General features: G+C 42.1%; 1 protein-coding gene across 4 annotated transcripts in view; it reads right to left on the reverse strand.

Moving 5' to 3' along the window:
- Positions 1-285: 285 nt before the first annotated feature.
- PUS10 (pseudouridine synthase 10) overlaps positions 286-16,228 on the reverse strand; it is a 35,219-nt gene continuing 19,276 nt past the window's right edge. For all 4 annotated transcript variants that reach the window (XM_063331194.1, XM_063331195.1, XM_063331193.1 and 1 more), the window contains 10 exons: positions 14,553-14,617; positions 13,374-13,459; positions 10,382-10,507; positions 8,616-8,672; positions 7,612-7,688; positions 7,465-7,520; positions 7,222-7,339; positions 5,883-6,025; positions 5,101-5,200; positions 286-3,540 (listed from right to left, as the gene is read on the reverse strand). In XM_063331194.1, the coding sequence (XP_063187264.1) occupies positions 3,502-3,540; positions 5,101-5,200; positions 5,883-6,025; positions 7,222-7,339; positions 7,465-7,520; positions 7,612-7,688; positions 8,616-8,672; positions 10,382-10,507; positions 13,374-13,459; positions 14,553-14,617 (867 nt within the window). In that variant the 3' untranslated portion in view covers positions 286-3,501. The remainder of the gene's footprint in view (positions 3,541-5,100; positions 5,201-5,882; positions 6,026-7,221; positions 7,340-7,464; positions 7,521-7,611; positions 7,689-8,615; positions 8,673-10,381; positions 10,508-13,373; positions 13,460-14,552; positions 14,618-16,228) is intronic.

A 16,228-nucleotide genomic window follows, 5' to 3' on the forward strand; every position in this document is an offset into this window, starting at 1 on the left:
ACTGCACCGTGGAAAGAAGCAATTAAAAAAAAGCACACTCGGATATATAAAAACCCAAAAACCACAACCCCAAATCAAAAAAGCCACTTGAGATGTACAGTTGTACCCAAGGCAGAAAGGAACTCCCAAAAAGCCTCGGTGGTTTATGGGAAAGCAGTGACTCCTCACCTGCAGGAATCCACTGCATCCGAAGCGATCAGGTGCTGCTCCGAGGCGTTGCAGCGGCTTTGACGCGACACGTTCCTTAAACAACGCCTACAAGAGAGGAAGGTTGGGAAACTGCTCCCCCCGACTGCAGGTACGCCATGAATTGACTCGCCACCTTTTAAAGCAGTTTTTCCTCACTTCTGCAGAGCTTCTCCGCAGACTTAAGTAATACAAAGGCCAAAGACATACAAAGAAAGCTTGAAATGTGTTGTTTATTCAGGTCTTTTTTTTTTTTTTGAAGTTCTCAGTTTTAAGTATATTAAATGTAAACATTTTACTCACTTCATAGAAAGCTCTTTATAGCACGATTTGTTTTTACTGTATAATTAAATATTTTCAAAGTTCTGTTTTCCTTTGTAAACGAGTTGGTTTGGTAATTAAAAAGAACTGGTTATACTAAATACACTCGGCTTCTGCAGCCTTCTCGGACTCACGCCGTCCCTCACGGCAGGAAAGCCAGAGCGCGGGGAGAAGGTAGGTTACGGGCTGCCGATCCTGGGGCTCTTTACCGTATTTTCTGCTCACGCTCAGCAGCGGTCACTACCCAGCCTGACGCGATGCGTGCAGCCGGGCTTCATCTGCGCTCAGCAATTTTTTGTGGCAGAAAAAGTCGATTTTCTGGTACGGTTTTCTCCAGGTTCAGCCAAGCTGATGCAAAAAAAACCCCAAACAACATGGGGGGAGAGTACAGGTGACCAGTTGCTCAGAGAAAAACATTGGCTTTATTTTGAGGCCTTGCAGCACAAAGGAGGATGGAGGTAAGGAATGCTGGACCACATTTTTATAGTCTTTTTGACGTCACGTGCTAGAACATATCTACCTCTTTCACACGTCTCATGAACCAGATTAAATCTTATTCTCACAAACCCGCCTATTTTTCAGTACTCACAAGTAGGTCTCTTAAGGCCAAAGTACACCGTTAATGTTATTGCTGCGATATTCATTACAGATTATGATAGTTCCAAGTGTTTACCTTGTATTACAAACTGCAGGCTTTAAAGTTCAAAAAAGCATTACAGCTCTCGTTTTAGTATTTTCACGTGACCCCTGGGCAGTAAGTATCTAAAGCTGTAAAGATATTCGCGTCATCAGCTTTTCCCCCCCCTCATTTGGATACTTCACCTTTATCATAAAAAATAAGCAATTTGGGAATCTTTGGTGGCGCTCTCTGCCCTGCGCGGAGAAGAGATGAGACTCGGCACATTTCGTGTCATCTTTCCAGCCTCCTTTAGCCGCGCTTTGATCCTTGACGCGCTGGCCGCTGTCACCACGATGCCACACAGCCCAGCGCGGAAAGAGCGTCCGGGCACTGGGGCTGGAGCCCTTCCTGCTGCTGCTGCGGCCGCCGCCATCCCTCTGATCCCCCGGGACAGCTCGTCTCGTGCCTGGCGTGGCCGTAGTGCAGTCCTGCTTACCCCCCCCTGCCCCCCCCGCCCCGGCCCTGTAGTTTATGGAATTTATAAATCATATTTTACTTCACTTTGAGTTTCAAGAAGCCACATCGATACGAGACTGAAATTCTCTCTTGTTTGTTTTCTGAATTCAGTTTCTTAAGGTTTCCATCATTCATGACACTTCCTTTCTGGGTACAGATTATATCTGAGACAACTACTCCTGGAATCTGTTGCTCATAACAGCTTTAAGATTAAAAACAAAAAAAAATACTGCTGTCTGAATCATGTGCCTATTATTTTCGTGTTAGACAAACAGGAGCTTCTGAAGTCCTGCCACACTTACGTTACAGCGGACAAGGAAAACAAGTGACGAGAGACAAGTTTTTGACAGCCCGTCACAGGCAGAGTGCATAATATTTAGGCTAGTTTTTCAAGATCGGATTTTAGGAGCTCCTTGAAAAGTGTATTTATTCGTGCCTTTTTGAGCCTTCAGCCAACGTTCTCGTGCAGCTGTTCTAGCACGAGGTCCTGGCACCACTGAATTGAAGGTAAGATGGCTCAGCAATCCTTCCCGTCCCCAAACACTGGTTTGTCTTGGCAAATATTACCCTCTTTATTTCTGAAATGTTAATTAACAAAGAGCCCTTAAATTCCAAACCTTAACGTCCTGTCGATAACTTAACTTTCTTCTGTACTTCAGGTACGCAGCAGCATCTTCCTAATGAATTAACATGATACAGGCATAAAGTGGCTTTTCCTAATGATGCAGGTGGTGGGACCTGGCTAATAAGCGTAAAAAGAACCCTGCAGCCCAGCTCCTGCCTTGTGTGAAATGTTTTAAATGACACAAGCAAAGAAAAAAACCACCTCACGTCTTCCCTATGCCAGACAAATTCCTAGACACTGTTCAGCTCTTCCAGGCATCCAGCCAAAGTTGGATACCAGAAAAAAAAAGAGTGTATTACGTTACAAACCAGAGCTTTTTATCTTTTTATCCCACTTGGTCTCTCAATACCAACATTCTTCAGTATGCCTGATACTTGCCCGTACTTTGGGGTTCGCGGTATTCCTATTTTTCTTTAGATTTCCATCGTGCACCACTGCCAGGAGTTCCCAGTCTTTTTATAAATGGTGACTCAACGGGGGAAATCCTGCGCCTGAAGAGGACGGTAACCAGGCCAGAGCGCTCCAGTACCTCAACTGCTGTTTCTAGGAAGCATCACTGATATTTTTAAGCGAGAAAAACTTGGGTTTAAGTGCAAAGTTTTCCTCTGAAAACTGTTTTTTTCCCTTTTCAAAGTACTGTGGGAGACAGCTTTGCCCAGATTTAAAAGTGACGCTGCCCAAAATGCAGTCAGCAGAGCGCTGCCTCCTCCCAGGCACCGTCCTGCCGGTTTCAGTCTCTCCCTGGCTCTGGGGGACCGCGCTCAGAAAACGCTGGGGCTGGCGTTCAGGTAACTCAGCGCTACCTGCACCCAGACAAGAAAGCTGCAGCACCCAATATAAAAGGAGTTAGAAGGAAAAGTCTGGCTTGAGGGAGGTTTTTAATTAAAACATTTTGAACTACTGCAGAACGCGTATTTGAGGTACTTGCTCAGTACAGCATTTGCATCGTACGTCATTTATGTTTATCTTAACTTTTAAAAGACTTGTTATCAACACAATACCTTACCAAAATCCTTTTGTGCACGACGAAACTAAAATAAGGCTAGAGCTTGAACGAACACTACTTGTTCCAGCGCGTTTACAGTAGATTCAAAGTAGCCGTATCCTTTGGCAGATCAACATGATCCAAATGTTCAACAGAAATACTTTACAACCCGGCTGTAATATACTGGACAGTCTTCAGGAACCAGCTGCTGACGGAGGAGCTGCTTCTTCCTCGTCCCGACTTGGAAAGTTAATTATCCAGGGCTGGAGGCCAGTCAACGTCAACAGACTAGAAGAGCGGGGGGCAAAAAGGCAAATCAGCAGCCTTGATATTTTACATATATAAAGAGACTTGCTGTCAGAACTCTCTGCTTGTCAGCTGTAGGCTAACAGTGCAATGAAAGAGAGTAAATAAAGGACGCTAAGATAAGAGACAGGGGCCAAGACAAGACTGCGGCTTTCTTCACAAAGCAGAATCGCAGCTCCTCGTCATTTGATGGGCTGCGTTTACAGAGTGTCCAGAACTGTCAATTAGAAACGTGAGCCGTCCCCATCTTCTATCCATCCTACAGACGGGCCGTTATGACATGAAAACAAATAACCTGTGGAGTGATGCCACAGAAATAGTCAGGTATTGGGCAGCGCAGGCAAGGCTCGAGTAGAAAACCATCACCTGTCCCCCAGCCTGCCTCCTGAGTAAGGAAAACTAGACTAAAAGAATACGCTGTCAAGCATTATGTGCAGGAATTATCTAGGCAGCATCGCTAACAGTCACCCTGACTGTTAGACCAAAGGGACATGCCTAACTTTATTAGAAGCAAATGTCTTAATTACTGCAACGTGGATTACGTCTTTCTGTCCCGGCCTCCCTGCAGCCACGTCTCCAACTGCCTTTGGGCATAAGCTCGTTGTTGCTCACCCCCTTCCAAAAGCCGAACGCCCCACACCGCCACGGTATCAGCGTTTGCAATCACAGCACGGGCATCGCCACGCAGCACCTGAAACGCCTTGGCTTCAAGACTGCCTACATTAATCATACCTACTCCATGCCTAAGCCTCAACTTCGTCAAAGGATTAGGCTCTTAGGCCGAGTTCAATGCATCATTAGCAAGGCGACTAATCATTTTCACGTCCCTAGACATTGTTCAGTTATGTCCAATAACTGTAGTGACACCTATCCGTGTGAGAGCGACGCTTGTCACCCCAAGTCAGGTGTTCCTGTTTTCAGAGGCAACTGACGTGCCCTCTGCAAGCTCTTTTCCTGTATTATCCTACAAAAGATACGCACAAAACTGTAAATCTGTTCTGCAAAGTGTAACACAGGGGCAGTTTTCCAGAAATACATGAGAACAAGCGTGCCGATGACTGGCTACTTGAAATGAAAACCCACGTTTCAAATAAACCTTGCCAAACCACTCAGTTAAATATTAAATCCGTATCTCCACATACATTCTTCTAATCAAAACCAATTTGGGTTTTTTTCATCTGACTCCAGCAAGCGAACAGATAGAATTTCTTGCTGTGTTTGAACCAGCACTGAAGGAGGAAGTCAAATCTCTCCTGTTTTTCACCCAACGCTGTTTTGGAAAGAAATGATGTGGTACGTGTAACATCGCTAAGCTCAGTTCCAGCGGGTGCTAAGAATAAGCATCACCAGTTCATGGCGTGTCCCTCCAGCCCTCCCTGACATGTGTCAGTGTGGTACAGACCACAGTCTTTGCCTTAACATCAATTTTTCTAATAACTGCAGTGAGGAACGTTGTTTTGGTCAGAGCAATTCCACTGAAACCATCTCACAAACGCAACTACGTTACCGGTTTCCAGGAAAGTTAAACAGGGAACAACTTACCTCTACGTCCAACTCCAGAATGTCGGCGGTTCTGTTCAGCAGGGAGCCAATATTGGGCTTTGTTCTTCCGAAGTCGCCATGCACAAATTCTTTAATGTAGCTAGAAATACTGGCTAAGGAAAGGTGTATTTTACCGCAAAGAAAACAAAACAAACCAACCAAACAAAAAAGAGTATGGTGGCAAACACTCGAAACAAAAAATAGTGTCTTTTTCTATTCCTAAGCCCACTTGCAATGAATGTCCTCTTAGGATCATTCTCACCATCCTGTTAAGCCCAAACCCATCTTTAAAAGCCTTCCTAATTCTCAGCTTCTGACTCTAATGCCAAAAACTGCACTATTTACCTATATTTTCTATTTTATTCCAAAGCGAGCAGCGACTTTATGACAAAACTGTTAACTTGCAAGTAGCAGCGATCTACAGTCTGCATTGCAGCGCATTAAACATTGGGGAAAAGCTTATTTTCCAAGGTGAAAAGTTATCAGTTAAATCAGAAAAAGCTGAAGTGTGTCTTTAACCATACACTTTTATAGCTATCACATACTTTAAAACTATCAGAGTGGTCATCACAAAAATACACTCCCTTGGGTGGCATTTTTGAATGAAAGCCGGAACGTGAGATTCTGACACAAAAGCAAACGTTATGCAGCAACATATGACTGCCGAAGAGCGGGGATTTAGAAACGCAGCAGTGATAAAAGCAGGAAACTTCCCATTCCCCGAAGTACTCTAATGAGCAAGCTGTTTCGTAAACGCCTTGTGTAACGGCACCTAAGGATACGTTCCTGCTTGAGTCTTCAGGTGCAGGCGAAAATGGTGCTCGTCTATGTACTCAGATCTCATGGTGTGAATGATCCGACATCTGACAGCTAAAGGCCTTCTGTGAAGAACCCGGAGAGGCGTCTTCTGGTCGAGTTTTAACTCCTGTTACGAGGGGTAAGAAAATAAATGAGGAAGGAAATGGGCAGCAGGCTGCACAGATTGTAAGAGTCACACATATTGTTAACCAACCACATCTTTTTTATACCATATTACAGTAGTTGAGTAACCTTGTTGAGGCAAGACTAATTTTTTTTCCATGTTTGTCAAAGGAAGAGAGCACAGCCATCTCAAAGGCTAAGTGAGGCGGCCTCATATGAACACAAACTAATAGAATCACAAATACAGAGGAATAACCTTGAAATCTCCATAGTCCTCTGCTGGAATGACTCCAGGAATTTGAAGCTCAGTGAGAGCCTCAGGGCAATCAAAAAAAAATAAAATAAAAAATATCCCACCCACAAAATGCTTTGTCTAAGCTCCAGCCAACCCCCTAGAAATAAAAGTGAGGGGAAAAAAAAACCCCAAAACGAGATTAGATCTTGTAATAGACTTTTTAAAAGTTCATTCCCCACCCCCTTTCCTAAATGAGATGCAGCAGTTGGAAAGGCAACTTTTCAGGAAATGAGTGGGCCTGCTAAAAAAAAAGCTTCACAGCAGTTGTCTCCCTCAGCTGCAATGGCTCAAGCCCTCACTTTGAGAATGATTTCATGGCCCAGACCCATCGGAATTAGTGCAACACGACAAAAACTGAACGCGCTTCTCCATCAGCAGTGTCTCCCTGACCAACACTTGGAGAAAGTTCTCGTTAACACAGCGGGCTCGTTACACTGAGCACTTTGTAAGGCCTCTTTGCATTATTTTCCATAGACATTTCAAACTCCTAATTGCTGCAGGTGTGGAAGAAGGGCCTTAGAGCTTGCAGAACAAAAGACCTTCTCCACTCCTTTCACTGACGCAAAACACTATCTAAGGTAAAGAAAGGGCTGCAGGTGCCAGATTTCCTCCTCTCCCATTCGCCACTTTTTATTATTCGGTCTAGTGGAAGGTCAACACTGTTCAGTAATTTGTTGTCTCGGCTAACAGCCAGCCAGCTAGATGGCTAGGGTGACCACGGTGAAATAAGGAAGGCTGAGAAGGGGGAAGGGAGATAAGAAAGTCCCTTTAGCAAGAGAAACCCTGATAAAAAAAACCCAACCAAACAAAACGGTGAAAGAGAGATGTCTGTGGCTGTAGGTATATAAACTCCCCTGGGGCACCAGGACAGGTATTATATAAACTAGAAAAAGAGCTACAGAGACCTTGATATCATCTAGAAAGGCAATATCTTCTCTCTGTATTGCCTTGTCTGTCCATATTAAGGCACTATAGGTCTTCGTCTTTTCCTCTTCACCTTCCTTCATACGACCAATTGCCTCTCTAAACAAAAGAAATTAATTACTTGCATAACATAAGCATAATTATATAACGCTGTGAGCAAGAACGCTTGCAAAACTCCCAAAGTACCGCTTTGACATCCCTTGACAGCGATGGTAAATACTGACCTGGTGACAAGCTGTAAATCTCGAACCTGTATTTTGTCTGAAGAGTTATTAATTGTCTGCGATATTTAAAAAAGAATCAGTTAGCAAAACTGCTCGGTTAGAGAGGAAACACACGCTTTATGAGTTCGTGAGGTGCAAATGATTTACCTGCTGAAGTCCCTTCATGTCCTCAGCAGTAAAATGTATTCTACGAGGATTCACAAGCTCAATTGCAAAGGGCCTTCCTGGCAACATGCACAGTCATAAAACATAAAAACATGTTGTTCTAAATTAACGTTTGAATTTATGCAGTAAGGTTGGAAGGTGCGAAGATTGTCTGCTGTTATGCAAACAGGGAGAGGACTTGCGGGTTTAGGGATGTAGCATCAGATGGAAGGAAAGAAACAAGGGACTTTTTTTGGCTACTAAACCCCAGTATCAGCAATAAGTGCAAATTACGACTTCCCAGAAGACATCTTGTACAAGTCTGTGCTAATTAAAAAATAAAATAAGAAAAAAAAGTTAATTAGCTTATTTTCTGTCACCTACAGCAATGCCCAGGTGCAAGATGATGTTAAATCCCGCTCCCTCAGCGAAACATCTGTTGCAATAGCTGCACTTTCTGCGCTCAGGGCCAGGGATGAGCCCCAGCGCAAGCAATGCCAAGAACTACACTACAAATCCGAGAGCAACTGGAACACGGCGCTGTTCGTTTTTACCTTTTCTTTCCCCTCCTCCTTTGGCTATTGTAGCTTCGGCATATTGGGAAAGCAGCTGACCTTTGTAAAGGACTCCAGTTTAAAAAGAAAATACGGCTTCCCCGCTCCCCAGTGACAGCGAGGCAAAGCAGAAGGACCCAACAGAAAACGAGAGAGGAATGAGCCTGGCATAAATGGCTTAAAGATAGGAAGTGAATAAAATAAAGTGCTCCTAACAAGCTGCGCATTTCCATGCACCTGTGCGGCCAAGGACAGGGAAAAAGGGCTCCTCTTTCAGTTGGTTTTAGAAAACTGTTCAGTCTTTGGGAATAAATACATAAATATTACCAAAACGATTCCGAGAGAAAATGTCACACACTTTACACACTTAGCATTCAGCGAGATCTAGAAGGGTAGCTTTGGTTAACAATTTGGTTTGTTTCTATGTTTCACGAGGGATGTTCCAAGCCTTACCATTGCCCAGCGTTCTTACATCCACATCTTCTCTTCCAGAGGAAGAAAAATTAAAGCCTGTAACAAGATTTGAACAAGGGAGGTGAGATTTTATTTTACATTTTTAATACTAAGTGAAATATTTTCTTTCTAAACTTGTTTGCAAACATACTTCGAAGGGCTACCTTTTCAAAATGAAGCCTGCACTGTACTTTAAAAAATCTGGGATAGTTATTGATTAGTGGATGAGGCTCACAAGTTTCTTGAAGAGCACTCCTAGTGCCTTGCCCTGAATGTGACCGCGACAATCCTGAAAATGTCCAAAAAAAGGCAGTACCATCCTAAAGGAATTCCACTCACTAATTAGTTGTGTTCATTTCTTACCCAGCTAATTCAAGCCTACGAATAAAATCAAACTGAGCTGTCTTCCTCCAAAACACAACTTTTTCTCCCCAAAACACCCAATGGTTTCCAAAGGTTTTAGAGAAATTTCTGCTAGTCACACACGCTTGGGCAAAAGAGGAAGACAGTTCAAGTCCAAACTGAAAAGTAACCTCTGTGTATTTGTTTTTTAGATCTTTCAAGCTACAAAAATGTCATGTTAGGTATTTAGTTTCCTTCACGGTACCCCATCCACCTCTAAGCTTTGCCTGAAGGAGGAACGGGGCACCAAACCCTGCACTAGCGGTAACTTTGCAGCTCTATTCCAAAGGGTCTCCGAAAAACTGATGGTTTCACCATTTTTCCCTCCACAGGGAACACATGTAGCATAAAGATTTCCTCGGTTTTTATTCTCTCTCATTTCTCTGCTCATATTATGACAACTACATAATCACATTCCATGGTCATGAAGGTGTATTTTGGTCACACTGACAGATTTTTTTTAGTTGGGAACGCTCCGGACCCTTAATCACCTTCAGAGCCCTTTGCTGGACTCACTCTGGTATGTCCACGTCTTTCTTGCACTGGGGAGCCCAGAACCAGACCCAGTACTCCAGATGTGTCTCCCCAGTGCTGAGAAAAGGGGAAGGATCACCTCCCTTGACCTACTGGCAATGGTCTTTCTATTTGTTTCTATCTCTTCTCAACATTACTGCACATGCACTTCTGGTAGCCACCTGTAGTAATTCTGCAAGCTGAAATAAGGTGTTACGTAGTACCTGGCCTAAAGACATGGTTTGAGGACTTTCCTAGTGTTTAGACTGGAAGCGGGGGGCGGAGGGGAAAGTAGCTGTTTTTTCCAAACTAATATCTAATGCGATTTTTCCTTGGGCCTTCTCTATCTCTAACTCCACATCTACATGACGACAAATGATGGGCAATGATTATTTCACCTGGATAATTCCTGGATAAGCATTTAGCTTGTAGAACTCTGTGCACTGAAGAAAATAAATTAACTGAGGTAAGAAAAATGAAGGGGTCAAAAGACAGGCAGATATTGTGGAACACTGATGGCAAAAACCTTCTTGTTACAAGTCATTTTATGAATTACCAAGCGTTAAGAAGGCAAAAATTCTACCACATAAAACCATAATATTTACATCATCAGATCAACTGAGGAGATATTTCAGAAGGATAAAAGACGCTGCATAAGACAAAGCAGTCATCTAATTACTCACAGATCATAGCTAAAAAAAGTTTACAAGCTTGGACTTGGAAGGATAAGAGAGGGATAAAGAAACAGGTTTTTTTCTGTTACACTCTTGTATTAAGTGAGTAGCTACCAAGAAAAAATATTCTAGTAATGATGAAAAAAATATATGGTAGAAGATCTCCTAGGTACTTACTATCCGCTTTGAATTCTGCCATTAGATGCTCTGAAATCAGTTCTTCCACTGAAGATTCCAGCTTCCGCTCCCCATCAATAATCCAGGGAGTCTGAGGTAAATTCCTTGAATATTTATTGTATCTTCCTGTAAAAAACAACTATGTTACCTGTAATCATGCTAAAGCAATGGACAAAAGCTCCAGTATGGCACAGCACAACCCATTTAACTTTCACTGGAGCACTGTGAAAGTAAATTTACAGGCTTAAACTTGTTTTAAGGCAAGAGCGTTACAGCAAGAGTACGTAACGCGTGCTGCTGCACCTAGGAGAGTTTCAGCATCCAAGACAGCCAGCTTAAAGGTAGACTTGGAGAGCCTACTGCTGCAGTCATACCTGCAGGTATAACCACAGAAACAAAACTGTATGCAGCCTGACTCAACCGGGAACGAAAACCCAGAGGTTCAAGTGCCTAGTCTGAGTCAACTTAATTCTGAATGGAACAACTGATTTTTTTGGATCAGACCATGGTTTTCAACCAGCCTCCCATATAGCAAACTAGTGCTACACCTATGCCTGGCCACTAAATGTGTGTCACAAGTGAAGACACTCCCGCACCCCACCGGTATAAAGTAGTTCAGGTTTCATTCCAAGTTCTGCTGTTGTCTGAATGTTTAACAAAAGAAACCCAAACTAAAATACTTTGGCTCATTACAAGGAAAACCATGTGAGCAAGATGTGTTAAAAATAAACCAGTACATATCGTATCTCAAGAACCTTGAGAAGTTGCCATGTAAAGCGATTGCCATCCTCTGACTGATTCCACTCCCAGTCTCACGTTATGTCACACCAGCGTGCTGTCCCGTGACACGACTGTTACCACCAAAGAACAATCTGACACGGACGACCAAGATGAGCTTTACTTATTGACAGGTTTTATAAGAAGTGAAAATATGAAAATATGCACAAAACAAGGAACTCATTCATGAAGAACAATGAGTAACCCCCCTGCACAAACAAGTTTCAATCTGAAACCTTGCATACAGAAAATAAAAAAGGAGTTCAAAGTATCTATGCATATTATACCGTGCATCTGTCATCTCCATTTTTTTGGTTTTTGGTATCATATTTTCCTATTTCTAACAATGTTTCCTTCTTGCATTTTGATCTGCAGAAAAACCCACACAAACAAATGGGGAAAATGACTAATACTGTTTCACTGGGGCAAATAATGAAAGCACTGTGACTCGCAGCTTCACACCGCTAAACTCTCTCCATAAAATGGAAAAAGGAAAATATTTTATTTTTTCTCTCAACTCCCCATTCTAATAATTTTAGCTTTTGAGCTAATCAAGAGTGGGTTAAAAAAAACACAAAAGGGGTTTCTCAGTTTGACAACTTCTCCTGAACCTTTAAAAAAAAAGTTGGGGGGAAGCATTCAATGAAGAGCAAAGAAAGGTAAGGTCAAGAAGGCAATACCAACTCTGAAACTGGGCTTACAAATAAGGATACTAAACTGCTGTAATAACAAAGTAACTGCACAGTACTCAACAAGTTCTTCTCTTCTGGATTTAATTATTCAAAAATTAAAGACAACATCCTGCCTGGGGTTTTTTGGTTTTGTTTGGAAGAAGCTATAAATTGCAAAACCACTATTAAATCCCATGCAGAAAGCTAACCCCCTGTCTCTTTTGCCACACAGATGAATCCTGATAAAACCATCCAAAAAAGCAACCTAAGCCAGTGTGTTTGGAAGAGGCTAAAAGACACAGGATATCCTGGATTTGTGAAAATGTCCGTCTAACTGTCTCATCAGTAACTAAAAATAAGACACAGGTATGTACAGAACACCAACTAGCCTGCCATGAGAACATTCACTTTTGCATTTTTTTCCTTTTCATTTTACAGTTTCCTTTAGTCAGGATATGTACCATCCTTTTAAACATAGTACGTTGGATTAAAATTGTGGGGTTTTTAAAAATAATCTGTTTGCATATATTTAAATAAGTGGTTGTTTATACATAGGACTGGAGGAAGGGCAGATACTCTTGCAGGCAGGTGATAGAAAAGTTTAATCATCCTAACTCAGGGACGCCAGGCATTGTATTACCTGTCTCACCCAGTTATTTCAGATGCTATCTTGTTTTGAGGGAGGGAACTAGAAAGAGCTAAGCATTCCAAAATTTAACTTTCATTAATTGCATTAAGATTGGCAGTTTTGGATGGAATAATATGCCATTCAGAGGTGAAAACCTCTGAATCCACATCAAAATCCAAGTGAACAGCACTTGCCAGGAGCTTATTTCGTGGGGAAGCGTCTTTCCCAAACCATGTGCTGATTATGAGGGGACATGTTACAACTGCTGGATTTGCAGGGATAAAGGTTTTCCGAAGGAGAGAGCAAGCTTTGACAACAGGGCAAAATTCTTCATTTCCTGAACTGCTTCTGGATAAGCCCCCCCAAAAGAAGGCACAAAATAAGTTGTTTTAAATTTTCACATCATCCTGTGCTGTCTTTAGAAGAGAGAATCCTTCCATCTCTCAAAGCAAAAGAAAAACAATGTCAAGGAAAAGCAAGATCTTCCTAAATATCCAGAAGGGAGGTGTGTGTGCGCACTGGGAGCAGCCGGAGCGACATGCTCCCCTCCTGCAGCTCCCACCATGGAAACCCGACCTTGGCCCCGCGACAGCTGCCTGCAGCTCCCGCTCCTCTTCAGCCACATTCCACCACGCGCTAGCTCCGAGTTTAAACTCACAACAGAAAAGCAGGCAAGTAGTTTTGATTTTAGAATGCTGATCTGTAATTTCTAACTTTTGACAATGTCATGTCTTCAGCAAAGGCAAGTATCATTTCTTCCCCTTTCAGAGCCCACTCTTAATAGAGCTAGATTTGGTTTTATTTTTTTGTTTTAATTACAGGAATCAACAAATAGCAAGAATTTTTTGGGTCTCACGGCAGTATTATAAAGCCATGTTTAAAGACAACACAGCAGCAAATAAATGGATCACTTTACCAGCCACAAAAACTGCACCATTATTGCACTGAATTTCCAGAGCAACACAGAGGTTCTTTGGTGAACTCGGGGGACATGGAAAATGCCTGTATTTAAAAAAAAAAAAAAAAAAGATTAAAAAATACTAGTAATACCAGAGCATGATGGAGCATCACCGTAGCAATAATGGCATGAAAGATGACGACCTCAGTTACACAAAACACAGCTACAATATAAATTCAGTATTCACGTTAAAAGCTGGAGCATCAAGAAATGGATAAACATTAAGCAAATCAAGAACACCACATTGCCAATACTTTTGTCAATCTGTCATTGAACGTTATCGAAGTATAACACTCCAAAGTGTGCTAATAAGATGTACTGTACTATAGCTATAGCAATAATGAAACTAAATACTGTATGACAACTATCTTCAGGATCTATTACTAAATCTTCGCTGGGAATCAAAGAAAAGAGCTGTGAAGACTTAGTGCAATTAAGCACAGCGAACTCCAGAGACACTGTCTATTCGTGTCTTCCCATTGCTTGTGATTTTACCATATTACAGCACTTGGTGTTTTCTTAAAACTCAACTCCTAACATTTTGGAAATATGGGAAAAAGTCTTTCTTGTAAAGAGAAGCTTGCCTTACAAACTCTAAGGTTCAACATACAGAAGGAAGTTCCACGATTTCTCAATCTCTTCTGTGGTTTTGGGGATGTACATAAAGATTTTTGAATGTAAATGACTGGCAATATCACAACGAACTGCTTTCACTTCTAACCATTCCAAATCCCATGCCAGCCCGGAGAGGTGCAGTGACGTGCTGCCGAAAGCACAGAGCAGAACTGCAGCTCTGACCCACAGTTTCTCCTCTCTGCTGCTCCTGAGATAATCAACCAAGGAAGCCCTTTTACTAACGGGAAAAAGACCATCATTTCTGTTACGCTCAGTTTTCCACCCTCTGTGGCTGAACTCAAGCATTTTCAGATTACTCCGCAATTAAAAGATCTGGAATGACATCTTATTACCAGAAGAACAGAAAACACACCACATTTTAACCAGTGAACTAGCAGAATTTAAGCAATCAAAAGTTCTTTTATAGATATCTTACCACTACTTACCCACCTAATATTTTCCTCCCCATCCTAATTCTATACAAAAGTACAATACTAAGAACTGTTTTCAGTATATACTTACTTGAGAAAATCCTCTTCTTTTATCTTCTCTAGGGCTTTTATAACTGCCATTCTAGTGAAAACAGACTGCACAGTGAAATAAAAAAATGAGTCAAGAACTAAGAGAAGCTAAGAAAGGATATGCCTAAGGAATTAAAAAAAACCCTAAAACATACACACCGTATGCTTTTCATAACATAGTTTTTTCACTTGTGTTTTCTTACACCTAAAAGCAACTCTGTATCGGCAAGAACTCACTGCGATCTTAACCCTAACTTTAATAGAACAACAAAAAGCAACAGGTAATTCTGCCAATATCTATTCAAGTAACTTCACTCACAAGATGAAAGCAACACAACTTACACAGCTGACAGATTGGAACATAACAGTTATTTAGTCGTAGAACTAAGATTGGCCCCGTTGTTTCTAGAAGACACGTACAAAGAGAAGTATATGTTTCCTCACTCTGTTTTTACACAGAAGAAAAATAACAAGTGCCACTGGCTTTCAGCTGGTCTACAGTTACTGTCACGCTTTCAAATAAACCTACTCCAATTCCTTAGAACATTCAATTGCTAAGACTGCCCTTTGGTTAGCTGAAAGAAATGCTAAGCCTATCTCTGGAAACTATCTTATTTCAGATGATATACAACAGTGCGCAAAAGCAAGAACAAAAAAAGTGGTGCTTGGGAGCTCAGGTCCAAATTTGCAAAATACATTAAAAACAGAATCCTAAATCCATGAACAGAAACCTAAACCAGGCTTCCCCATTTTCAAGAGTGAAGGATACCTAAGTGACAGCTTTTATCTCTGTGACAGCAGGCAACTAGTTCTTTTGAAAATAAGATTGCTGAGCAGGTATCTGTTTATAAAGTTCCAAAGTTCATTCATACTCAGAAGTAAGGGCTCAGAACAGTAGGGCTTGGCAGTTCCCAAACTGTGGAGGACAAGCAACTTCAGACCCCCGAGCTGCATCAGTTCACAAGGGTGAACTGATAATAAAGGTAGTAATAATAGCACAACAGTGGCAGGAGTCACGACTACCATCCTCTATGCACTGCCAGGTGCTGCTGTTGATAACTCAAGTGAGCCTAAGGCAGAAAACAGAATTTAGGTTCCTAGAACAGGAAAACCAAGTGTTGTAACAGGTGAGGTGGAGTCCTACTTTAGGAAGGCTAAGGGCAACAGAAAGTCTCTAAATGAACCTCCTCATCAAAGCATGGTCAGCTATGAGATCAAACCATATTGCGCAGGGTTTCACCAAGTCAGGTCTTGAAATCCTCCAAGGATGGCACATGCCCTCTCTGCACAGCCTGCTCCACTGTCCAACTGTCCTCACGGTAAAAAGGTTTTTCTTATATCGACTCCAAACCTCTCACTTCAACTTCTTTCTGCTGTCTCTCGTCCTTCCCCCATGCACTGTGATGAACAGCCTGGCTCCCTGCTCTCAATAATCTGTTGGTACTAGATATAATAATCAGTTGGGTCCTCCAGAAAGCCTTCTCTTCTCCAAGCTGAAGAAATCCACATTTCTCAGCCTCTCCTCCTAGGGCATGTGCTCCAGCCCCCCAACTGTCTTGATGGCCATCTGCTGAATTTCCAATTTAATGATGTCTTTTTTGCAAACTGGATTGGGGATTTGGAAAAAAAACCTGAGAAGTACTGGGTCAATGTTTGGGACAATTCAAGTCTTTGCTC

This window comes from Chroicocephalus ridibundus, chromosome 3 (assembly GCF_963924245.1).
Source record: "Chroicocephalus ridibundus chromosome 3, bChrRid1.1, whole genome shotgun sequence".
NCBI classification, from domain to species: Eukaryota; Metazoa; Chordata; class Aves; order Charadriiformes; family Laridae; genus Chroicocephalus; species Chroicocephalus ridibundus.